Genomic DNA, 24,646 nt, shown 5'->3' with positions numbered 1-24,646 from the left:
AGTGTGGGATGTCAGGGAAATCATTCTAAATGTTTAGCGAAGACTGTGGGTAGCACCTATAAGGTCAGCCTTGCACCCACACACGCCTTTTAAGTAGGTATCTCAACACTAACCAACATAAATAAAGTATACATAGTAAGTCGAATGTCACGTGCAATTATGAACTTAATTTAAACTCTACGCGTTGAGGATAGAGATTCAAATGGCAAGTCTACGTTATTGGATTAATTCCCTTTCGCTTGTATGTAAAGGTTTTGCAACATTCACCTTTTCCTAAACAGGCAAGCGGATTTTAGAACGGCTGTTGTGGGCGACAATCTTAAGTGGAGGGAAATACTTTGACTAATAGGAATTCATATTTTTAGGAAATTTTTAATATCTTTTTTTTACTTATCACGAAAGTAAAATTAAGTTTACAACCCTATAGATGCTCATTAAAGTTAATAGATAAGTTTAATATATTATGTAAGCTTGAACAATCACGCAAAGTCATTTGAATCAGTGCTCAAGCACATTAATTTCAGCTAAAGGGCAAACGAAACAAAATCTTTCATAGCATTCAACCATAGTATCTGTAAAATTAACCCATTTTTTCCTACTTGTATTCTGAGATAACTACAATTAACATTATTGTAAGATGTAGCATCATAAGCCCGTACGCTCGAGTCACAACTGCTTAAACTAAATTGATTTTAAATTCTAAGGGTCAAGCACTATTAAAACAGAAGCGGTGCGTTGTTAGCGCCTTTGCCTTCTTCTGATTCACGTATAGATATCAGATTAAATATTAACGGAGGTCTTTCGGTGTGAATTGAACCTAACAATTTCTTTGACCATACAAATATTATTTAGGTAAGTAGGTAACGCAACTTAATCTGTACTAATATATAAAGCTGAAGAGTTTGTTTGAACGCGCTAATCTCATTAACTACTGGTCCAAATTGAAAAATTCTTCTTGTGTTGACTAGACCATTCATCGAGGAAGGCTTTAGTCTATAAACCATTATGCTGCGACTAATAGGAGCGAAGATAGTATGGAAAATGTGAAAAAAACAGGGCAGGTATGAATCATAACTTATATCTTCTAACCACGCGGACGAAGTCGCGGGCACCAGTAGGCTAGTAGATAATAATTTGGGTTTATAACATTTTTCTTATTTCATGGTAATCGGGACATAAAACTTTAGCTAGACGTTCTTACTTTGAATTCAAGCTAGGTACTTGCGTGAGAAGATGTTTCATTATATTCTTTAATAAAGTAGACATTAAAAGAGGTTGCGTGCGACTTCTTAGCGTGTTTAAAAGGTGCTACTCAATTCACAACGATATAATCGTAGTATAATTCAGTTGCATGCGCCATACTCCCTAAACACCAGCAACAGTATGAAATACTAAGGCACTAAAGAAGTTATTAGTTCTACGATTAAAAATTTCCACAAATTGTAAGGAACTGTGTATGATTAAACGTTAAACTTATTTCTTGGGTCGGTATCTTTATAAGCAGCCTTATATGGTACTAATGGTCAAAGGGAAGATAATAAGAAGTGCCAAAATGCATAAGGAGCACCGAAACAGACATCTAATGATGATTATTTTATCTATTAACGTACCATTATCTTCGGATTTGGAATTATTACAATTTCAACAAGTACCTAATCACAAGCTTTAAAATGTAAGTAAAAATACTCAATAAAAATGTGCACAATGCTTATTAGTAAGTTTTTGGCTTTTATTCACTATCTAACTACTAATACATGAAATAGCTAAAGTTGAGCAAAAAATAAATCTTAGACGTTTTTAGTGCTGGCCCAAAGTGTCAGCCCAGCCCAATTGATACAATAATCCACCATACTGTATTACTATACTCTTTGCAATAAGTCTTCTTAGAAGGTTGGGTACAAAGGCACAAGAAATTCTTTACGTTTAAAATGACAGTCCTCAGATTATTTTAAATTATTTTAGATCTACCATAATATTCCTGTATTGAATGTATAGTTAATAAATAACTGTTTTCATGAAAGGCTATAAAAACGACTACCTTACACTGTTATAGATATAAACTACTAATAATAAGTATATAGATTTTCACAGCATTAAAATCTATAACTCCTTTTTATTATTTATAACTCCAATTAAGTAATTACTTTTATTATATTATAGAATATTGTTTAAATCGAGATTCGAAAAATGTAGTATTTTTATTATTTATTTTCGTTAAGTAGCTGTGTAGAAAAATATATATAATCAAAAAAAAAATAATTTAATCAAGAAACGCGAAAATGTACACGAACTTAAGAAACTTTAAAGATAATTTTACTTAATATTTAAGTTTACCATTTACGCATCTCGTCCGTTTATGCTACATATCAGTTTTATTTATTGTCTATGTATAAAATGGCGGCTGATGAAAGTGACAGGTTTGTAAATACTAAATGAAATTACCAAAATCTGTGTTTTATTTGTTAAATATCTATGTTAGAAATGTTTTGTAAACCATTACATACTCATTTTGTAACGCCATTTATAATGGGGTCTCATTATTACATAACCGTGATTTGTTTATAGAGATCTAAAGCCATCCAGTGTTGCGATCATAAGAGAAGTTTATGATAGTGAAAATGCTCACATTAAATTTGAAATGGAATTGGAAAGAGCACTGGAGGCCGGCGTTAGCGTTATTGTAATTGAGCCAGAACCACTTGGAGAAGAAACAGCTCGGTGGATTTATGTAGGGAACCTCTTGCATAAGGTTTCTGTTTACAGTGGACTCTGTGGCATTGCATCAGGTCTGTATGTATTTTTGCATTATTGAAAACAAAGGAGAAAAAAGGATTAAAACTTCAAAGTATTATTTTACCTTTACTACTTTAAAGGGTATAAATTATAAAAATAAACAAATATTGATTGTTGATCTTTTACTCACGGTACAATTAATATTTTAAACAAAGGAAATAAAAAACGTATTACTTGTATTTATAATCATTCAAGTTGCCTTCATTATAAATGTTAATTCAATAATTTGGTAGAAAACTAAAAAAACTAAAATCAATAATTTCAGGTCTGGCATGGAGTTCACTCGCCTGTGCTCCTTTCGGCATTGTTTCTGTTCTTTGTGCTGGTTGTTACACACTATCCTGGCAGTGGGATCCATGCTGCAAATATCAAGAAGAAAAGGACCGTCGGCATTTGTCAACATTACCCATGTTAAGTGATCTAACGTCTGCATCACCTGTTGTACTTGTACACACAGACAATAAGAGAAAAATAACGTTACATACCACTGTGTCTGTAACTGCTGCCACAATATGCTTATGGAGACTGTATAACATTTTTAAATAATATAGTCTGCAGCTAGCATTGCATTGGCATTAAGCTTAAATTAGGAAGTTGCATAATGCTCTATCGAAAAGCATAAAAACTATTATTTCTTTCTAAATAAGTTGTTTTTATGAAGTCTACTAATGTAATTATATAATTTGTTGTAGGATGCAGTGTAAAAATGTTATAAAGTTAATGGTAGAATTAGTTTAAAATGCCTGTACAAAAGATATTTTCTTGTAATATAAGGATGCTTTTTAGTTAATCAAATGTGATAGTGGTTTATTGGAGGATTTTGTTACAAAGCTAAGTTAACAGTGATTGCTGAAATAAAATATCCTCACTGTTATCATAAAAATATAATAAAAATGCAGTTTGAAATCGATTTTTATTTGTGTAACAATTTAAACTTATATCAAGTAATCCACAATAATATCCTTATCCTTTTTTCAGCCTGGAAGCCTACTTTAAACAACAACCATTTACAAATTAAAATCACTACAACACCTTAGTGATAAAATGCAGTTAAAACTTTAAAACAATAACATATGCAATGTTTTCTAAAATTAAACAAAGGTGGCAACTAAATAAGTTCTGTATGATATATATAAAAAAAACTAACTGTGCATGCCAATAAAGAAAATGAGTATCATTTATTCAGTAAGCCTTTGTCAAATATTACTACAGGTAGAACTAAAGAAAATATACATCTTAGGTTCAAATTGTTCGTATGTATTTGTTCTTTTACATGAATTTTTACCTCAAGCATTTTTTTAATTAGTTTTAGTTGCCCTTCTTGCCATCACCCAATGATATAGGGATGGTATGGAATGCCTCAAAGTTATAGCCAGACTAGGTACAATCTGACTAATAATGAAATCTTTCTTTTTTGTAACAATTCCATCAAGAATCTTGTCAGCAGCATACTCAGGTGTGAAGCCAGCAGCAGTACTGGTATCCATAACTAGAACAATAAAATCACTTAAGCCCATATTTCAAGAGAAACAATAATAAACACTAGCTTAAATTGGCTTACCTCCGTGAGCATCACCTGATCCTGTGTAAGCATTCAAAGATATAGCTGTCTTTATATACCCAGGACTCACAACTGTCACATTGATATTATGTTGGTGCATTTCAGCTCGTAGGGAATCACCAAATGCTTGCATGGCATGCTTTGAGGCAGCATATGCAGATCGCCCCGGTATAGCTATCAGACCCTGAACTGAACTAACAAACACAATATGTCCAGTCTTGCGCTCTACCATTTTAGGTAAACATTCTAAAACAAAAAATTTATTCACTTTTAATGTGTCTAACATTTTCTTTAATTACAGAAAAACAAAAGTTAATTTTACCTTTTGTCAATGATACAGATCCAAAGTAGTTAATTGCCATAATTTTCTTATCAACTTCAACTTTAGTATCCAATATAGAGCCACGGTGTGAGACACCACCATTGTTGATTAGGATGTCAATATGGCCACATGCTTTATAAACATTGTTTACAAAAGAATCCAAATGTTCATAGTTTGCTAGGTCCAGTTCCAATACTAGAGGTTCCAAAGTAGGAATAGACTGAAAATAACACCATAAGGTCAACCATGACAGTAATAAATAAAATGTTTTGCTTTTGACCAAATAAATGTTATGAGCAATTGGTTGTGTAGTATGTATGAGTAGATAAACTACAACAATGATTTCATTAGTTGTAGTACTCATAGTCTAATCCATCTCTAATCTGGATACATACATAAGTCATTCATTAGACTTTGGTTCCAACTATCAGATAGGGAATTATTTATGATTGGATTGGATATCTAATGATCAAAGTACATATAATACTGACATACTGTACATACTATATCTATTACTGTATACATGGCAGAGTCAATGTCAAAGGTACAAGTATGAGGAAAATTCCATCATAATGTCAAACATGTATTATTATTTATTTCAAATATTTTTGTATGATAACTTTAATAAAGACATACCACATTTTTTGACATAAGTTCTTGCTTTACTCTTTCTAACTCTGGCTTCCTACGCGCAGCCAAAACAACTTTGCTTCCTTGTTCATAAAATGCATGGGCTAGGGCTTCTCCTATTCCAGAACTAGCACCAGTTATAACAACCACCTGAAATATAAGTTTTGAGAAGGATTACAATGGAAATTAATAAAATTACAGATCATTAAATACCTACATTTAGTTAGGTAAACTATTTAACTTTTTGTTTCTTTAATAAGTATGAAAATGCATGTGTGGCAAGAAGCTTTCTCTTATAGAAACAAGTTTACAATCAAGTCGACAGAAAACACTGGAATAATGTTCAAGATAATTTTCAGATGGGTTACCTTGCCCTGCAGAGCCCTTCGCCGCCTTTTTGAAACGCAATCAAATAATTTACACATCGCTACCCAAGTCGCCAACGGTATACCAACGTACTTAAAGTACCAAGAAAGTGACTGAACTGCATTGCTAGGCAACTTCATGGCAGTATCAACCTGTAATTTTAAATGAGCAATAGAGAGTTGTTTTAATCATAATATGTTACTAATATACTAAACTTATAATGATTAAAATACCTTTTGGATCACTTAACCGGTCAAAAGTCGACACTCAAACACCGGGAATAAAATGCAGACCGTAATTCGGGTGCTGTAAACACTTTCTGGGTTCTGATGCTAATTCCTGGAATAACTTTGTTCTAGTGATAATAAATCTATAATAGAGACGAGTTTATTATTTCATTATCACTGCTATCAAAACACTGTTAATGACCTAAATGAAAGCCCGTTTTTGTCAATAGACCGTTTCAGGCCGTTTGACACTGACAGATTATGTGACGGGAACAGGGTGTTACTGAAACATCTTTGAATAGAATTCTGAAATTCCGTTCCGGTCTAAAAAGGTAAATATCATACTCAAATCTATATTCGATAGTGATCTAAATTTTAACGCAGAAACAAGCAATTTCTTTGTCTAAAAAAGTCTTACTTGCACATAATTCTATTATCATACAAATGAATGATGCCTCTTTTGGCCTGGTCACTTTTTGGACCGTATAATTAATTGTAAGTAAATTAAGACTGAAATAGAAAAAGAAGTGGGGTACTCTTAGTGCGGTAATTCAAATGCATAAACAGGCCTATTGTGGACCACGGGTTTAAGCATATTTTGCGATTTATTTACATTAATTTATGATGGCATGTTTTTTTCGAGATACCTGATACTATTTTGTTAATCTTGGTTATAGAAAATTGGCTGAACCCACATATGAATACGGACATGAGTATATGCTTTAAAAATAATATTTCTGGCTTCTAATAAAAAACCTTAACATTTAAGATCCCGCCTTTTTCCTATGCGTTCGCGATATCTTGCATTGTGGGAGCGAAATTCTTAACCCAAAAAATTTCGCCGTTATCTCTTCTAAGGCTTCCCAAACCTTGGTGAATGGAGCCAATTTCATGCTCATTGTATTTAAATTGCCTTATGCCACTTCCCTGATTACTTTTTCCGTACGTAAGCACTTTATTATTTTACATTGACTTCTTACATGGGAAATATCAATTAATGATTTTATAACAATAGGAGCCTATTGACAAAGCTTTAATGTTTTTATTTAAAATTATATCATAAGTACTTAAGTACTTGGAGTCTGTAACTTTAATTTGGCTTAAATAAATGTCTAGATTTTCCATGTTTACATTCTCATAAAAAAGTTCGCTATGCCTTACCATTTGATTCGTTCACGGTGTTAACTCAATCTCGCTGTAGTATTAGGAAAGTGTAGTGTTTGAATCTTGGCTAGACGGAAATCGATGTTAAAACGCGTCTTGGAGTCCTATAAGGCTCATCATTATTAAAAATAACCGTAGTTCAAATGGGGCAAGAAAAAGGCGACAGCCAACTTAATATTTACAGAAAACTTTACAGCCATTTTATTCATATGCACCCACTATTTGAATTTAAATTATGGTGTTATTTCAAGTGTTCTATTACAACTAAAAAAAGATGATCATGATCGCAAAACAAAACAGCTTTTCCACGCAATTTTCTTGCGTTTTATCTATGGTCACAGCACTAAAAATATTTTTGGCGTCATGTGGTGAAAAGTTTTGTGTACTGGCAACACCAATTCATAATTTCTTGATTATCTAAATGTTGGGATTATGTTTGATTTGTCCTGGATAAATAAATTAGACATAGTTAACATAATGTTTCAGTGAGTATTTGCTACATATTAATCGAAAAATGATTTAGTGCCAGACCAACTAGTTTCCATACTTTTTGATGGGAGTGTCGTACAGATGCGCTGACCTTCGTTTTGATGCACAACGCACAACAAAGCATCAAATTGACGGCTGCCCCATTTTCACAACAATCTTCAGATTTGATGTTACTTTAATAATTCGTGAAACGCTACGTTATATTAAATTGCCAATAGAGTATGTTGGACATTTCTTGTGCTAAGTGTTACGTGAGTGGAAAGTAAAATGATGATGGAAACTACGACTACGCAAACAATTTTGTATGGTGTGTTTTATAGTACCACAGCAAAGGCTTTCTTTTTAACTTCTAGGAAAATATTAGTGGGCCTGAGAAAATAAATTGTTTAATCAAGATGAATGAAAGGGATATTCCAAGTGTCCCTATTACAACATTAGCAGGAGTAGCCAGCTTGACAGACTGTAAGTATGTGAGCTACATTATGAGTACATCTGACAACTAGCATTTACATTATAAAACAGTTATATATTCTTAGTTCATCAGACTTTTACCTAGTTGAATGCTTATTGTGTATCACTGAATCTATTCAGTGTTGTGTATACATTAGACCATAACAACCATAAAAAAAACGAAGTAACCTTATTAAAGTTAAAATTTATTGGTATTTGATAACAAATGTCCACAAGTTTAGCAACTGGATTAAAAAACCTATAAATTATTAGGTTACAGAAAACCTATAATGATGCCTAGGATTTAAATATGATGATAATAATTATACTAGCCTGTAACTGGCCATCTACAGGTCAAAGACCTCTTGCAGTGAGAACTTTCCTATAGAGTTGTAAATTAAATTGGACCTTTTACATTTTCTAATAAGATGTAAATAAAGGATATTATTGCAAATAAAAACTCAAATTACAATTAAATGTTGAAAGTTTTCTTTACTATTTTAGTATGAAACTGTGAAATTATCATCTCATTAAACAAGATATACTTGTATGCTAATTTTATATCATTTCAGAACTATTAAACTAGAAATCACTTGTTTATTTAAAAAACATAAATATTATTATTATTTTTAAGTCTTTATGTCAAAGCATGTAAACTGTCTGATATTGTAAGCATATAGTCATACTCAAATTCAAGTGTTTTGCATACTTTAAAGATAATCATAATTAAATACACCACTGAGATACAATCAAATAATAAAACGGTATACCAATAAGAACTGAATAATAATTTAATGATTGGCATGATTACGTAGTCAAGTTCTATATAGCTATCTCTTCTGTGCTTAATATAATAACTTGAGAAAAGGAGTAAATAAAAAAGTGGTTTAATCCTTCCATTAAACTAGCTAGCTGATCACAACTTGTATGGACTAACAAATATTTTTATTGGAATGATTATTGCTTTTTTAGAGATAATAATTTTGATTGGACTGTACAGAAATATAAATATTTTAAATTTTATTGTACTTGTAATTTTAGGATGGCTTATGATTGAAATGTTATTGTTTTTTTGTTTTAGTATTACCAGTGTTACCACTACCTGCTCCGCTGCCCTCTACACTCAACAACAAATCCCAGTTATTTCATCCGCGTGTTGCTGAAGAGGCGGCCATCTTGCTTGCAACGCGCGATGACAATTTAGTGTCGCTGCTACTACAGTCCCTTATGCAGACCTCAGTATCGCACATGTAAATATATTGTTTTAAATGCTTTTAAATTGAGTCTTGTTCATCTAAATATTTAAATCAATATTTTTTTTTTCAGAGATTTAAAAGATGATAACATGGCAAACACATCAAATCCTCCATCTCCACAACCTCTACCAGAACTATTGAGAGCAATCATAAATGTAAACCCCAATGTCTTTGAGCAACCACCACCAAGGACCCATTGGAGCACTTCCACCTTTCTCCCACATAATAAGTTCAATGGAATGTCTCCTAATGCTGTGCCATCAAGTCCATCAACTCATGGAACAGCATCTGTTCCCAACCAACAGTCACTTGCTACCCCCAGTCAATCATCACCCCATGTAAACATGGGCTCTCCCCCCTCACAAGCCAGGCCGGGAAACCAAATAAATAACACTGCACATAACAGTGTATCCCCCATTTGGAACAGTGGAAACTCTTCCAATATGTATCCAAGCCCTTTGTCGAACACATCCTGTTCAAATCCACAAAATGGGGGGTTTTTTAATAGTTTAGTACAAGACGGTAGGAATTATGGTACTAATTTGGGTGATGATAAGGATCCACTTTCAATGTCTCCCGGAAACCAACCTGATCAACAGAGATTACTTATGCAATTACAAGAGAAGGCATTTGAGCAAGGTATAAATAGATTCAATCACTAATTGTGAAATGACTTAATTCAGTATGTTAAAAGTTATGCTAATATACAATTATATTTCGGCATGTATTAATACTCCATTCGTTTATGTACTTACTAACAATCTTGCTATGTCTTTTTGTCTAAAAATTCAACTAAAGAAGTTCAATAATAAATTGCTTTTAAAAAGCTATTTAAAACAACAATGAAGATCAAATCAAAGAGACAACATAAATAAATTGATTATTTATTTAATATGTTCTTGTATAAAGGACACAATAAGATTGTTTACTATTTTTAAGTACCTTAAAAAATGTACATTAATTTCGTTTTAATGACTAATGCTTAACCTCCTGCTTATATATATGGAAATGATCACCATCTTAAATGTTTTTATACATAATTTGTATAACTTCATTACTCTATTTCCTATTTTGTGATGTTATATTGGTACTTATTTTTAAATGAAATGATTTATTGATTATGTAAATAATTTATAAAGATGTGTTTGTAGCAAAATCTGATTGTAATTGTGATTTCTTTTTAATGGTTTATTTGATAAATTTAACAATGTTTATTTATTAAGACGTGAATATTAAAAGGCATACTTGATATGAGAAAAAAAGGATTAAATAAAAAGACCTATACCTAAAATAAATCTTTAAATATGCTATATTTTGGTTTACCAATATTCATTGATCGGAATTATGCAGGCCAAATATTTATTACAAAGATGGGATATTTTCAATTGTCCAATAAGATCTACAAGGGTCTAATAATATTCTCCCTTATATTTTTAGATGGTAATGTAAGGACAGGGCAATCACCAGCACAAGCTAGTGTGGCGCCTTCGCCATTACGTCAAGAGCCGCAAGTGCCTCAGCCGTCGATGGGAGCGCCGTACGCGCTTCAACAACAAGCTCAAAATAGTAACACAGACAAGCAGGATCCTAATAAAAGTTCAGTCTTGAATAACAGATACCCTGTTGTGAAACTTGGTCGTTTATCCGTAAGTATACCAATCTTCAAGTTATTTTTAAGCTCATAACACTGATCAACATTTGCGACTTAATAAAACCACATAATTCATGTTACTTTACACTTCATATATTTTTAGGAGGGATTGTTAAAAAAGCATGAGTTTGGAACTGAAGATAGATCAAGGAAAAATAGTACTCTAGAATCAGATTCTGATGATAACATGCCACTGAAAGCAAAGGCGAATAGTGGTAACAATACTGTAGATAAAGAAAGAGAGGCGATAGATATAGCTAGAGAGAAAAATTGGGAAGCTGTTAAGAGGAAACATGAAGAAGCTAGTAAAAGGGAAGAGGCTGAAGCTGCTATAGGTATGTATAAACCAAAAGCTAAATAACATGTCCACGTTAATACAGAGCTAAACTTATCAATGATAACTTTTGCTATCTTTTCAGTGCGGCCGAAACTACGGAAGGTAGAACGAAGATTAGTACCTGTGCTAGAAATGTTATCTGTAGATGAATTAATGGAGACAAATACGTACCAGCGCTTCAATAAATTGATTGAATCAGTATTCGAAGCTATTGACGATGATATACTAATTACCGACGAAATGGGTAAGAAAAAAACAAACCATTTAGTACCTAATAAATTTATTTAATAGCCATTATTAAATAAATATTTGGTTACAGAGGGCACAGACATACCTGAAGAACTACTACTGCCGCGTTATCAGCTGCAGGAACTATGTTCAGAAGCAGCAAAACTAAAAAATCTTGGTGCTATGGAAGCTATACCTGCAGACAGATTAGTTCGATTATTAAACATATTGGAGAAAAATATCAGGGCGGCTGAGAAAATGTCTTTAGTCAGTGACCCAGTAAGTAATTAAATTTTTACGTTAAAACCTAGATAAGCGTATACGCGAAGTGTTACACTTACAACCATATTTTGTCTCTACAGGAGGACAGTGAGGAAATGCGACAAATATGGATGGAGTCGGCATTAGAGAGGGTCATGTGTGCATCGGATGCATGTCTTACGTCCCTATACGTAATGACCTCCCCTAATATGCCGAAACGCATATTTCTAGAAGATGTTATAGATAGGATAATAATGTTCATAAAATTCCAACTCAACAACACAATTTATTGTGTTTACGATCCCGTGTATAGCATTCAGAGTACTTCTAAGAAGAAAGGTAAGTAACTATTGTAATAGTTGGGTAATTGTCAGGGAAAAACTAATATAACTTAAGAATGTCATTATCCCCACACTTATAGTGTAAATTGTTCATTAAATGTTATTTTTTATCTAGTACTACGACTATTAATAGACGGCGTAGAATATTAATATTTAAACACTACAGTTCCTTTAATAATTTGGATAATTACGTTCTTAACTTTTGTTGCTTTTTTCTTGAGAATCACCCAGTAAGTTTTGCATCATTGATTAGATTTTATTTGATTGAAAGCTCAACGAAATGCTATATAACTTTGATTCTGATCGATCATAATTTTTACCGTTCTTAAAATAAGGATCCCATAAAAGGGTTCTCTGAATACGTAGGCGATTGCCATTTCATTGATATATGCCTGGGATCATCGTGGTACATCTCATTGATTAGTGACCGAGCTATGAGTACAGTGAGTACGTTGTGCGCAGTGGACGGGCGCAAGCGTCGCGGCGGCGGCGCGGGCAGCACGGCGCGGCGCAGCTCGGGCGGCGGCGGCGGCGCGGGCGCGGGCGCGGGCGGCGGGCGCGCCACGCGCGAGCTGTACACGCACGCGCACGAGTCCGTGACGCTGCTGGCCGAGCTGTTCGCGGCGCACCACCTCACCGACACCACCGTGCTGCACGCCTCCACCGTCGGCGTCTCGCCCTTCTTCGTCGAGAACGTTAGTGAGCTGCAGCTTAGTGCGCTCAAACTCGTAACTACGGTGAGTCACATCCCAGTTATTCGTAATGCTCGATAATTTAGAACATTTTCATCATGCAGAGCCAGCAAAAAACCGACGGTAAAACTCAAATTTAGGAACTCCCAAAGAGATTTAAATGCCTTGTGTATTGACATGCAGCAAGTTTTTAGTATAATTCAAGATTTTCCTTTCTTTTCACTAAGTTTGATTGGACTTAGTTAATATGAACAAAAAACATTAACCAATGTGACAAATCATCTCCATTTCAGTGCACATTGAAGTGCACTTAAATGTGCACCCCCCAATCAAGAATATTTGCAGGCACTCTGTCATTTTTCCCCACTTTTACCCCCTACAACTTTAACACTCTAGCGATTATTTACAAAAAAGAACCGTCACCTAATTCACCTTTAATACACAATAATTGAAATCGCTCAATCCGTGAGCTATGATACCACGGACCGGCAGACAAACAAGTCAAACTTTGACACTTTTTGCGTCGTGGGTTAAAACTAATTTAATTATATTTGATTCATAATAAATATTTATTTCAGATATTTACGAAGTACGAACAACATCGTCGTCTCTTGTTAGAAGATATATTAGCGTCGATAGCTCGCATACCGAGCTCTAAACATAACTTGAGATCCTTCCAACTAAGTTCAAATCAACAAATCCAAATGTTGACGGCATTAGTTCTGCAACTAGTGCAGTGTGTTGTTACGCTGCCGGAAACATTGTGCAAGTCGCAAGATAAGGATAAGGACCCTGAGGCTTCTGACAGTAAAAAAGTAAGTTTAAACTTTGTCTTAATTACTAGGATTTTACTGTGGTAAGAGTTCTTCAGCCTGATCGACTAAACCATGTATTACTTTGCAGGGTGTAGATAAAGACCTTATGATAATATCTAAATACGAAGCAGCAATTAGTGTAGGCGGTACATTCCTCACGTCATTCCTGAACAAGTGCCGGAGTCGCAATGAAGAGATCGACTTCAGGCCATTGTTCGAAAATTTCGTACACGATTTACTCACCACAGTGAATAAGCCAGAGTGGCCTGCTACTGAACTGCTGCTGAGTCTACTTGGAACTATGTTGGTATGTAATACTATTTCAAGTAGATGTAGCCGTGTACGTATGGAACTCTTTTCGATACTAATTGTTTTTTTTCTTAGGTAAAGTACATGTCAGATAAATCGATGGAGATGTCGGTTCGTGTTGCATCGCTGGAGTACTTAGGGTTAGTAGCGGCTCGTCTGCGGCGGGACAGTGTGCTCTCGCGAGCCAAGCTGGCTACCATGGACGCTGTGGTCAGAGACATCCGCGCCGAAGAGGAAAAAGACGGCAATCAGACTCAGGTTACTACGACTTGTTCTTCGGCTTTTCTGCTTGTCTTGCTACTTTCAAACTTCTTCTAAACTTGTTTTTTTTCCTGTAGAATACCACTTCGGGGCTAGATGAAGACGAAGAGAGGACAGAATTCTTACAGAGGGTATTGCTGGACTACCTCGCTATTAATGGGCAGAAAGATCAAGCCTGGAACTGTGCTCGTCATTTTTACATCACTCAGTGGTATAGGGACATGGTAGTTCAGCCGAAAAGTACATCTCCGACTAAGAGACCAAAAAACAAATCGAAGAAACGCTACATCAAGGATGAATCGAGTGAGGAGGAGTCTGAACCGGACGATGATAGTGATGATGATGGACGTCGCGTTAAGGAATCCAAGGCTGACAAAAAACTCGCCACTAGTGCCCTTATATCGGCGGAGAAGTTTAAAACAATAGAACGGCGAAAGCATTTCTTTCTTGAAAAAATACGACCGTTTCGGTACCAAGGTGGAACTCAAGTGCAAGTGATGCAATCATACATTGATTATAGTGGAGCAGAATTAATCTCGCAATACTTGGCCTCAAAGAGGTCGTTTTCTCAAAGCTTTGACAGATACTTAAGGAAAATTCTTGTTATTTTATGTGAAAATACAATAGCTATTCGTACAAAGGCGATGAAGTGCCTTGCGATGATAGTAGAAGCCGACCCGGCAGTACTGGCGCGGCCTGACATGCAGATCGGGGTAAACCGATCATTTCTTGATCAGTCCACGGCAGTGCGAGAAGCTGCCGTTGATCTCGTAGGAAAGTTCGTGCTCAGCAGACCTGACCTCATTGATAAATATTATGGAATGCTCTCAAATAGAATATTGGTGAGTGAATTAAAGTAAATAATTAGCAGTGCTATTCAATCGGCGCAAAATGTGTTAAGTGATTTAAAGTCATATATTTATGCCTAATGTTCCATCTTCTAGGACACTGGTGTATCGGTGCGTAAACGTGTTATAAAAATTCTAAAAGACATCTGTATAGAGTGCCCAGAATTTCCGAAAATACCTGAGATTTGTGTGAAGATGATTAGGAGAGTAAATGATGAAGAAGGTATAAGAAAATTAGTGATGGAAGTGTTCCAAAACATGTGGTTTAGTCCGTGTGCGAACACGACGCGGCCGGGGGCGCTCGACATAACAGCCGCCACCGCCGACCCGCTCACCAGGAAGGTGTTGAACATCACAGATGTTGTTATATCTTCCAGAGACATAGGTCTTGAATGGTTTCAGCAATTGTTGACTAGTGTGAGTATATTCTTTAAATTAATGCATGTACACACAGATTAATCTCTATCTTATAGAATAAATTGTCATCTATCAACAGTATTAAGATAATGTCCGTTTGTTTTAGTTGTTCAAACCTAAGGAAGATAAAGATGATTCGACTAAAATTATATACCAACCACCTAAATCGCTGTTGTTAGCTTGCCAGCAAATAGTAGACTGTCTCATTGAGAATTTACTTCAGTTAGAGGAAACAAGCGCTGATGGTAACTAATTTAAAGTTATTGTCTATGTTTAACAAGTACCACTGGGGAAAGGATGAATATTCATTAACTGTTTTTTCAGGGACTGGTTCGTCGCAGCGAATTTTAGCTTGTCTCTCCACATTGCATTTGTTTGCGAAAATTAGGCCTCAATTGTTAGTGAACCATGCATTAACTATGCAGCCATACCTCAGTTTAAAGTGTCAGGTATGTATTATCGTAGTTTCATGGGTAATGTATAATTTAACTATGTACAGTTTATAGTTACCCAACGGAGTAAAATTTATATATTCTTTGTTGCGGTCTGTTCTAATTGTTATGCGATAAAAAGATGATAGTTAAATGTGGTCCACCCTGCTTTCAGAACCAGTATGAGCAGCAGATAATGTCGACGGTCGCGTCGACGCTAGAGCTGGTGGTCCCGCTGATGGAGCACCCGAGCGAGGTGTTCCTCGCGCAGCTAGAGGAAGACGCCGTCAAGCTCATCCTGCAACGCGGACAACTAGTTATAGCCTCCTGCATCGCCTGCCTCGCTGCTATTGTTAACAATCTCACGCACAACTACAAACTTATTAGGGATGTTTTTAATAAATACCACGGTGAGTTTCCTAAAAGATAACAATACTATTAAAGTAGTAAAATTTTTAAAAAAATCGCATGTTATTCATATGGCTTGATTTTTTATTTTGACATTATGTTTTAGGTGTACTTCTTCAATGGAAGCATTGTTGGCAGCGGAATCCTGAGATGACTAGAGGCTTGCATTCAAGACCTTACTTTCGTCGTGCGTTATTTATTGTAGGTTTACTGTTGCGGTACTTTGATTTCACCGAATCTACGGTTATAGAAGGATTGCCTGTAAGTACAATATAATGAGAAAATAAAGTGTGATTGTGATAAATCTATTTGTAACGCACTTTTTTTTTTTTTCTAGGGAGATATAAAAGAACAAATTTTCTCAACGTTAATGTTTTTCGTTGGTCTCGAGGATGAAGATTTCGTTTCGCATACGCTCAAAGCTTTAGGTTCTGTGTGTGTGCGGCACTACGAGTTCATGTTGCGTCCCGAACTCAAAGAGTTCTACCATCAGCTGCTCACGTCAGACTTGGCCCCAGTAGAGATGAAAGCGGACGTCCTCAGAAATATTGAAATGTACTTACAAGAAGAAGAGCAGAGGATGATTAGACAAGACAAAGAATGTAAGTAGTTATTTCAAATTTATTCAAATTTTTGCCGTCGTCGCAATATCGCTGCTGACCACTATACGCAAAGTCGAAAACTAGGCTATCGATATTTAGCTCCATCTGATAGGTCACATACAATACAAGAGTTAGAACTGACTGCGCGGGGTCTGGGCGTCTTTGTGCATATGACTTGAATGTGTGATAACCGCCGCGACACAAGGATTAAATGCCTTAATGCGGGAGTCGCTTAATAAAATACAAATCGAACTTAATATATCTGGTGTGTTTCAATAGGGTCAAAGAGGTCAAAACACGAGAATCTCAAGGAGATGGGCGACGTGTCGTCGGGCATGGCGTCGACGGTGATCCAGCTGTACCTGAAGGAGATCCTGGGCTCGTTCCTGCACCCGAGCACCGTGGTCCGCTCCAGCGCCATGAAGGTCGTGCAGCTCGTGCTCGCGCAGGGACTCGTGCATCCTGTACAGGTACGCACACTCCTACTACAATTATTACATGTTCATATTTTGAACACTATCTTATACCTAGGATACTGAAGAAAATTATTGAGTATAAAAACAAAATAGTACTTTGCTTTAGTTTCAAATTCAGATTCAAATCTATTTACTTCTCATTCAGATTGCATTGTATACCTTTATTTTTTTTGTCTATAATTAAGTAAGTTTAGTTTAATATAGTTTTAAATGTAAAACAAATTATAGTTCTTTAAATAGTCCAAAAAATATATTACGCATAATCGCTATTTATTTTGGTTCATAGTGTAAATCCTTTATTTTTATTGCACAATACATCGTCTTATGATTATTAAAATATTTTAGAGTATAGAAAGAATCTGCATTCTAGAAATTTTATCATTTTTAAACATTTCTATGATGTTTTGATCGTGTATGATGTTCTGTTTTAGATTGTTCCATATTTGATATGCATGAGTACAGACCTGGAAGTAACGGTGTCTCACACAGCTGATAAGCATTTACAAGAGATTGACAAGAAGTATCCTGGCTTCATTCACATGAAGGCACAGCTGGGTATTAAGCTCTCATATCAGTTACAAAAGATTCTGCAAGTGAATGCCAATGAAGGAGTTATACGAGGATTCAGGTAATTGGAGTTACAACAATTTGTAATCATATTGTTTATCAATTTCTGAGTACCATGACAAAGATTTTTAAAGATATTTTTTGTCAAAATAACCAAGTACATTTTTCTTTTAGGAAAAAAGACCAGGATGAGTTGCCAACTGCCCTCAATGGTTTCCTTTACTCATTACTGCGTAATACGCGGCCACAGCGACGCGCTTTGGTCTTGTCGTTACTCAAGCAGTTTGATGACGTTTCTGTAAGTGTTGAATTTAATTTAATTTCAATTTTTATTTATTTTGTGATATCTCGTCTAATATTAGTTTTTTTTTCAGACTGCTCCATTGGATCAAATGTTGTACCTGGCGGATAATTTGAGCTACTTTCCATTCCAAGTTCAAGATGAACCATTATTTATTATACATCACATTGATATCATTATTTCGACATCAGGATCGAATTTATTGCAGCTTTTTCGTGAGGTGAGAAAATCGAAAGTCCAATCAAGTTACTTTATGAAAACCTTATATGAATGAACTTAAGATTGATTACTAGATGAACTGACTTTTTGATCAAATATTTAAACACAAGTTAAGTTCTGCTATTCTGCTATTGTTACGTTTTTAGCCATCTATACGCATGAATTAAACTAAATATCCAGTTTAGTTACCTCTTTACTATAAAAGGTAACTAAACTGGATATTCAGTAAGGTTCGGAGTATAATTACCAACTTATACCCCGTTTTCTGTCTAGCTGCAGGTTACCGCAGCAATAAAGTTTAGTTATTTTAGGCGTTAAAGACAATCTTTATCATACATTCGGAATTAACAATGCAAGTTTACATTCTTATGTTGTAGGGTTTAAATAAACCAAGTACGGAGGAGAAGGAGCCCTTAGACGAGGAGGAGGATGACGAGGAAGCGGAGAGCTTGCTGGCGCAGCTGCCCGACAGCACGCGGCCGCTGCGCGACGCCATGCGCCAGGCGCGGGGCTGTCTGCTGCTGCTCGTGCTCAAGCAACATCTCAAGCAGCTCTACGGCTTCACTGACGCGTAAATGTTTCACTATTCTATACAGTTAATTAAACTAAAATCTAAACTTATTGTCTAAATCAGTGGAAATGTTCAAAGATTGTGGACTCAACCCCCAATAAAATCTTGGGTACATTTTAAATACCTTTTCTCAACTTAACATTATTACGTCACAAAAAATAATAAACTTAGATTTTCTTTTAAATAACTTTCTAAACACAGCTATATCTTTGGTTTCTCTTTTTGTTTTCTTTTCGCTGTAATTGCAATCTTTGTTTAAAAATATGTATGCCAATTTTCAGGAAAATCAATCAATACTCTCCGTCGGAGAACGTGAAGGTTTATGAGAAGGCAGTGTCGCGACGTCACGCGCCTATCTTTGAGCCGAAAGCAACGATTGCACAGTTACTAGACGAGGATCGCACGGCTGACGAACTAGACGAGCGTGGCAGGCGGCGACTCGTCGATGACTATCTCGAGGTAAGGCTTGGCGCCTTATTGACTCTGCATTACCCTCGAATTGTGCTATGTTACTGACTCGTTCGTTTTTACTTGGCAGTTCAAGCAGCTGATGCTGAAGTTCGACCCCGAGGAGGAGGAGGACGAGGAGCAGGGCGGGGGCGGCGGCAGCGCGGCGGGCGCGGGGGGCTCGCCCGGCGCCGCCGCGCCCGCCGCGCCGCCGCCCGCCACCTAGCGCTAGGTGCCACACCGCCCACGCCCGACTTCTTTATATAAGTTGTATTTGAGAAACTCGATTTTGTTTTTATATTAAAAGTCTTGTGTGTAGATAATTTTTATGAGAATATAAAGTATATGTACCTACTCCGCCTCGAGTCTTTGCAAGTCCGCCCCGCCCCCCGACCCGGCTCGGCTCGAACAGTCGCGACGGTGTCCGATCGATCGATGTGTTATATTTGTACATATTTCAATGTTAAGGGTATTAAAGTGATAACGCAACTTTAAAAATATCATTTTATATTTACATTTTTCAGAGTACAAAACCAAAATTATATAATACGGTTACATTATACATAAAATTAATACTTGAAGCTTTCGCCGTGCACCTTATATTAAACATGGACCTTCTTTTCCCTATCTTCAGAAACTGCGAATTTATTACAAAGGAAAAATATTAGTGTCTCTGGAGTAGGCTTCACCTTGCCGTCGGCGATGAGTCTCCGAAGGTTACGTATGCGTTGCTTGTGCGGGTACTCTCTGCCCTCTGGCTGCGGCTGGAATGGAAAATACATTATTTGAGACTGAAAACTGATCGACGTCCTTTTAAATCCAGTTAAAACATGCTATATTAATAGTACACAATGTTTTGTAATTAAAACAATATTTTACGCAACATAAACATGTGATTTATGTGTATATATTTTTATTATAATTTCTTAAAATGTAACATTAAAGCGATTTTAATTCTGACATACAGTTATTTTTTATTTAATCTTTTTCGCTGCAGCAAACTCCTAAAATATTGTGTGCTATTAGCGTAGCAATATTTTTAATCTAAAAGTGAATTCAACATAGTTATTCCAACCATTTCCTGAGTTTCTTTTTGAAAACATGGTTCTGCAGTTGCCCAATTAGTCTTCAAAACGTTGCTTTAGTGATTGAGCAAATATTTACCCTATTATAATATTATTTTTTCGCCAAGGGCTTATAAATTAAAGGGAATATTGATTACGGAATCTAATAACGTACCTATCTCTCATTGAAAATCAAGTTGAAAAGAATTTGTAAAAGATGGGAGTGCATGTATGTATATCTCACTGCGCAACGGGTATTTTAAATCGCTGTACGTCATGGCAGTTTTATTAACGTCAATACATACATAAAGGCGTTTCCTGTTGATAAAATTTATTTAGCCGCATTATGCCTAAATAGAAAAAAATGGTGTGCTATCGAATGATGAACAATGATGCAGATTAGGTATATAAAAACTACTGGCGCCTTCCTAGGTTAGTAGTTTTCGAGACACAATAAACCAATCCCTACTAGTCCCTACTAATATTATAAATGCGAAAGTAACTCTGTCTGTCTGTACGTCTGTCTGTCTGTTACGCTTTCACGTCTAAACCAGTGAACTGATTTTAATGAAATTTGGTACAGAGATAGAATTGACCTTGAGAAGGAACATAGGATGTTTTTATCCCTGACTTTTGAAGAGTTCTCTTGGAAACGCGATATAACCGACCTCGACGCGGGCGAAAAGCTAGTTGTTCTATATTTTGTTAAATGATAATAAAATTCAGTGCGTACTAAATGTTTGGCCCGCTTTGCTTCGTACATACGTATCTACTAAAACGCTAAAAAAAACAACACGTTACTTGTCAGTTTGAGTTATCTCTTCGGTAGGTACATTTATAAAATGTTCTCCGTCAGTATTCCTTTAACGTGAAAATTAATGTTCATAATTTTATTCAGATATTTGAAAAACATGGCAATCAGCCAGACTTGGGTTTACGACATAGACACATCACGTTTCTTTGCGCCGCCGCCCCAATAGTCAAGAATGAAGTCAATCATCGGACGCCGTTCGTACGAGTATGATATCTATATTATTGACATGATCGCAACTGCTGATTTAAATCTAGTGTGTCAATAACATGTGCTTATTGTGCTTGCCACAATATTGGCTTGAGTCGAAATCATTAATTAGGCTGCTATGTCTCCTGTATGGTCAGCAACAAAAGTCTACAAACAAGCGCCAATTTACCAACTGCCAAAGGATTCATTATGATTTATTTAATAACGGGGGTTGGCGCTTTTTGGGGGAGGCCTACGTTCAGCAGTGGACGGCAATAGGCTGAGATGATGAATAAGGGGGGTAAGCCCGACTAGTTCCGGACCTAACCGAAATCCTTCTACCTGTACCTTTGTACTTTTTGTCTGCTCTAAAGTTAAACGCAATTTATTGAGTAGTCATCATCAATAGGCTGGAACTGCCATTGAGCAGTTATGATTTCGAACTTGGTCAGTGATAGTCCGCTACTAGACAAAGCAATAAATTAATGTTAAACTGCAGTATACACGTGGATGCTCACTGCGCCATCCGTCTGAGTAACTAATTATACGGACCGTGAAGTACAACGAGCTATAGAAGCAGTCTGCTCCGTGTACACTACCTTTCTTAAAAATACTACAGTTTACTCATCCCTATTCACGTTAACATAAGAAAATATCTAAACAAAGAAAGCAAAGATTCTCAAACTTTTTTCTATTTTGATTGTTTGTTATTACGGTACCCGTTTTAAAATGATACTAATGTAACGGATATTCACTAAAAAAGTCAACAAAACAAACAATTTAATAAACGAGAAACTCAAGGAATAACATAAATTTTGAGAAAAATATCTGGAAGTAGTAACTTAAAAAATGCAACTAAGTTTTTCCCACGTTTTTATACGCTTACTTGTTTGTTTGTTTGTCGTTCCGGTTGGATTTTTGTAATTCAATTTTCAGTCACTTTCGGATAAGCTAGCAGGATGAAATTTTTTAGGTAGCTTCAAACCCGATGAGAATGCAATTTACAACTATAAAACAGCTGGACCGATTTCGATAATTATTGAATGAAGTGACATTTAAAAACGTGGGTATTTCGATTTTTTAAACCTATTAACTCATTAAGGCTACCTTTATCCTATTTCGTTGAAGGAGGGTAACCTTTTAGCAGCTATAATTAATGCATAGTTGTCAGCATGTGAGGTATACTTCTTTTTAATTCTCATTATATTCTAAGTTTTGATCGTTACCTAATTTTATGTTTTGTTTACATCTCTAATGCCCTATTGAATAGGGTACAAAGGAAGTAAGTCGGTACCTTAAAGCGGTCAATACGACTGCTTTAAAGACAACCTATGAAACGCTCTCTATTCCAAAAAACCTGTAGCCTTAACAAAAACTAAGGGAGAACCAATTTGTCACGTACCTCGTCTGAATCCTTGTGCTCTGGTGGTGGGATACCAATGATGGAGCTGTCCCACATGACTGGGTGCCACGGACGCCGCGTCGGCCGCTCCGCGGGCAGAAGCCGCTGTGGTGGCCTTAGCGGCAACGAGTTTACGTCCACATATTGATCCTCCTCGAATTCTTCTACAGCACTCATTTTTATAGTCTAGCCTGAAGTTAGAAATATTTTCTATATTGTTTTTTTTATTCTTGTGTAAAATTGCGTTAAATTACTAAATGACAAAAGTGGTACCTAATAGGTAAGCCTAGTTGTAGGAATAGGTAATAAGATAAACTTAATTGAAAATGGTATGAATGCGAATGTTTGCATACTGTACTTTCATGTCCATGACGCTCAGTCGTTTTTGATGAAATTTGGTATAAGAATAGCTTGTACTCGAAGCTTGTAGCATGTGGCTACATTTGGCTGCGATACCTATGCGAGGGCGAGAACGCGGGCAAAATCTAGTAAATTATAACTTTCAAGTAGGCTTGTCACTACCGGATAAACAAAAGCGTGAGAGTCAAAATCAAAATGGGTTGTTTTATTTCTCAGGAACTATCCAACTGATCAAGTGTGTTTCTCTATTTATTTGAGGTCCTTTTTTACACACGCCATTTTGACTCTCACACAAAAGCGCCACCAAAACATACAGTTGTGGTAGTGAGTATAAGTAAATAATATGAAAGTTTTTAACATTGTATTTTAATTATCTACCTCATTATTATTTTTTATACGAAAGCTTAAAATTATATGGAAAGCACAAAATTTAATGACTTCTACTTATATCCTAAACAATACATCGGTCTGGGCCTTACATCTAGAATGGTATTAACAAGTTTGAATTGTAGGCATAGGTACCTACTCCTACCTACACATGGACTTATATTCAAAGTGTATAAGTGTAAAAATAGGAGACATTTCATTTAAATTGACCAATTGATCTTGTTTTATATAAATAAAACAGTAGTGCATGGGTATTATTAGAATGAACGCAGTAGCCTTTGTATACGTCTGACGTTGGTTCAAATACGATAAAAATAAATCTTACAGCCAGCACAGTGAGCCTCTGATGAAAATCGCTGCGCAATAATACAGCCCAGTTTTTTTATTCAATTGACTTTTTGGCACAACGACAAATATGTTTTTTTCGACATCGGTAGTCGACTCCGACATTCTTTGTATCGGTAAAGTTCCGAACTATTGTTTATATTGTTTGGCACCAATTTTGATATCACTATAGTGCATATTAAAAGTTTATTTTATCAAATATTTACATATCTATTTTAATTGAGTTTTAATAGGAAAACGATGACGAATCTAATGAAATATTTACACTTAAAATTACGAACGCAATTTTTTACACTTATACCCATAATTATACCAACGAAGAAATTATGTAAGAAAAAGAAATAAATATAATTTAAATGTTTATCATAACAAACTTTGACGTTTCTATCACATTTTAAACAGTGAAATAAAATTACTTACACAAACTCGATAGAAACCGGCGCGCTATCTTATAGCGCGTTCACTACACAAAACAAACGAGATGTATCTACAATTTTATTATTGGCTTCCAATCGTATTCGTCTTTAAATATACAAAGAGAGAGAACAGACACCCAGAACACTGTACAGCTGTATGACTAGAATACGACTGAAATTAATTACTTTCTTCCGAAGTCGGGAGGCCTGCTTGTGCTTAGCGAGCGATTCT

General features: G+C 35.7%; 4 protein-coding genes across 5 annotated transcripts; 2 read left to right on the top strand and 2 right to left on the bottom strand.

The window, feature by feature from the left end:
• Positions 1–2,322: 2,322 nt before the first annotated feature.
• LOC113506977 (transmembrane protein 11 homolog, mitochondrial) lies at positions 2,323–3,699 on the top strand. Its single transcript, XM_026889827.1, has 3 exons — positions 2,323–2,417; positions 2,566–2,786; positions 3,059–3,699. The coding sequence occupies exons 1-3, from the start codon at positions 2,386–2,388 to the stop codon at positions 3,337–3,339; spliced, it is 534 nt and encodes a 177-aa protein (XP_026745628.1). The 5' UTR covers positions 2,323–2,385; the 3' UTR covers positions 3,340–3,699.
• On the bottom strand, positions 3,688–6,237 carry LOC113506976 (dehydrogenase/reductase SDR family protein 7-like). Its single transcript, XM_026889826.1, has 6 exons — positions 5,906–6,237; positions 5,675–5,824; positions 5,313–5,456; positions 4,677–4,896; positions 4,355–4,600; positions 3,688–4,282 (listed from the first exon to the last, which is right to left on the bottom strand). Exons 2-6 carry the CDS (start codon positions 5,810–5,812, stop codon positions 4,092–4,094), a joined length of 939 nt encoding a protein of 312 aa, XP_026745627.1. The 5' UTR covers positions 5,813–5,824; positions 5,906–6,237; the 3' UTR covers positions 3,688–4,091.
• A 1,317-nt stretch (positions 6,238–7,554) lies between these two features.
• On the top strand, positions 7,555–19,800 carry LOC113506996 (nipped-B-like protein). Its single transcript, XM_026889848.1, has 26 exons — positions 7,555–8,014; positions 9,084–9,252; positions 9,329–9,897; positions 10,696–10,904; positions 11,013–11,244; positions 11,329–11,490; positions 11,566–11,753; positions 11,837–12,078; positions 12,591–12,813; positions 13,347–13,583; positions 13,672–13,890; positions 13,968–14,150; positions 14,231–14,995; positions 15,098–15,418; positions 15,525–15,663; positions 15,743–15,867; positions 16,025–16,259; positions 16,364–16,518; positions 16,595–16,859; positions 17,139–17,329; positions 17,767–17,963; positions 18,077–18,200; positions 18,277–18,423; positions 18,800–18,993; positions 19,275–19,452; positions 19,532–19,800. The coding sequence occupies exons 1-26, from the start codon at positions 7,948–7,950 to the stop codon at positions 19,664–19,666; spliced, it is 5,871 nt and encodes a 1,956-aa protein (XP_026745649.1). The 5' UTR covers positions 7,555–7,947; the 3' UTR covers positions 19,667–19,800.
• Positions 19,801–19,992: 192 nt separating this feature from the next.
• Positions 19,993–24,596, bottom strand: LOC113506995. 2 transcript variants are annotated; one of them, XM_026889846.1, is made up of 3 exons: positions 24,419–24,596; positions 22,907–23,097; positions 19,993–20,204 (listed from the first exon to the last, which is right to left on the bottom strand). In XM_026889846.1, exons 2-3 carry the CDS (start codon positions 23,081–23,083, stop codon positions 20,043–20,045), a joined length of 339 nt encoding a protein of 112 aa, XP_026745647.1. In that variant the 5' UTR covers positions 23,084–23,097; positions 24,419–24,596; the 3' UTR covers positions 19,993–20,042. The 2 variants fall into 2 exon arrangements, with proteins under 2 accessions (XP_026745647.1, XP_026745648.1); XM_026889847.1 differs by lacking the exon at positions 24,419–24,596 and adding an exon at positions 23,979–24,084.
• Positions 24,597–24,646: the final 50 nt, after the last annotated feature.

The sequence above is a fragment of the Trichoplusia ni genome, unplaced genomic scaffold (genome assembly GCF_003590095.1).
Source record: "Trichoplusia ni isolate ovarian cell line Hi5 unplaced genomic scaffold, tn1 tig00000182, whole genome shotgun sequence".
NCBI lineage: Eukaryota > Metazoa > Arthropoda > Insecta > Lepidoptera > Noctuidae > Trichoplusia > Trichoplusia ni.
Note: the sequence above shows the minus strand (reverse complement) of the source record. Positions and strands in the feature narration are given on the sequence as shown.

Bases quoted from the DNA above. Each gene is read 5' to 3' on its own strand.
- LOC113506995 (XM_026889846.1), bottom strand. From the start codon at position 23,083: ATGAGTGCTGTAGAAGAATTCGAGGAGGATCAATATGTGGACGTAAAC. The intron at 20,205-22,906 runs GTACGTGACAAA...TTTCCATTCCAG, and splicing joins AGCACAAGGATTCAGACGAG to CCGCAGCCAGAGGGCAGAGA.
- LOC113506977 (XM_026889827.1), top strand. From the start codon at position 2,386: ATGTATAAAATGGCGGCTGATGAAAGTGACAG. The intron at 2,418-2,565 runs GTTTGTAAATAC...ATTTGTTTATAG, and splicing joins GCGGCTGATGAAAGTGACAG to AGATCTAAAGCCATCCAGTG. The intron at 2,787-3,058 runs GTCTGTATGTAT...CAATAATTTCAG, and splicing joins ACTCTGTGGCATTGCATCAG to GTCTGGCATGGAGTTCACTC.
- LOC113506996 (XM_026889848.1), top strand. From the start codon at position 7,948: ATGAATGAAAGGGATATTCCAAGTGTCCCTATTACAACATTAGCAGGA. The intron at 13,891-13,967 runs GTATGTAATACT...TTTTTTTCTTAG, and splicing joins GTCTACTTGGAACTATGTTG to GTAAAGTACATGTCAGATAA. The intron at 14,151-14,230 runs GTTACTACGACT...TTTTTCCTGTAG, and splicing joins AAGACGGCAATCAGACTCAG to AATACCACTTCGGGGCTAGA.
- LOC113506976 (XM_026889826.1), bottom strand. From the start codon at position 5,812: ATGAAGTTGCCTAGCAATGCAGTTCAGTCACTTTCTTGGTACTTTAAG. The intron at 5,457-5,674 runs GTAACCCATCTG...CTTATATTTCAG, and splicing joins GAAGGGCTCTGCAGGGCAAG to GTGGTTGTTATAACTGGTGC. The intron at 4,601-4,676 runs GTAAAATTAACT...TTTTTGTTTTAG, and splicing joins ATCTGTATCATTGACAAAAG to AATGTTTACCTAAAATGGTA.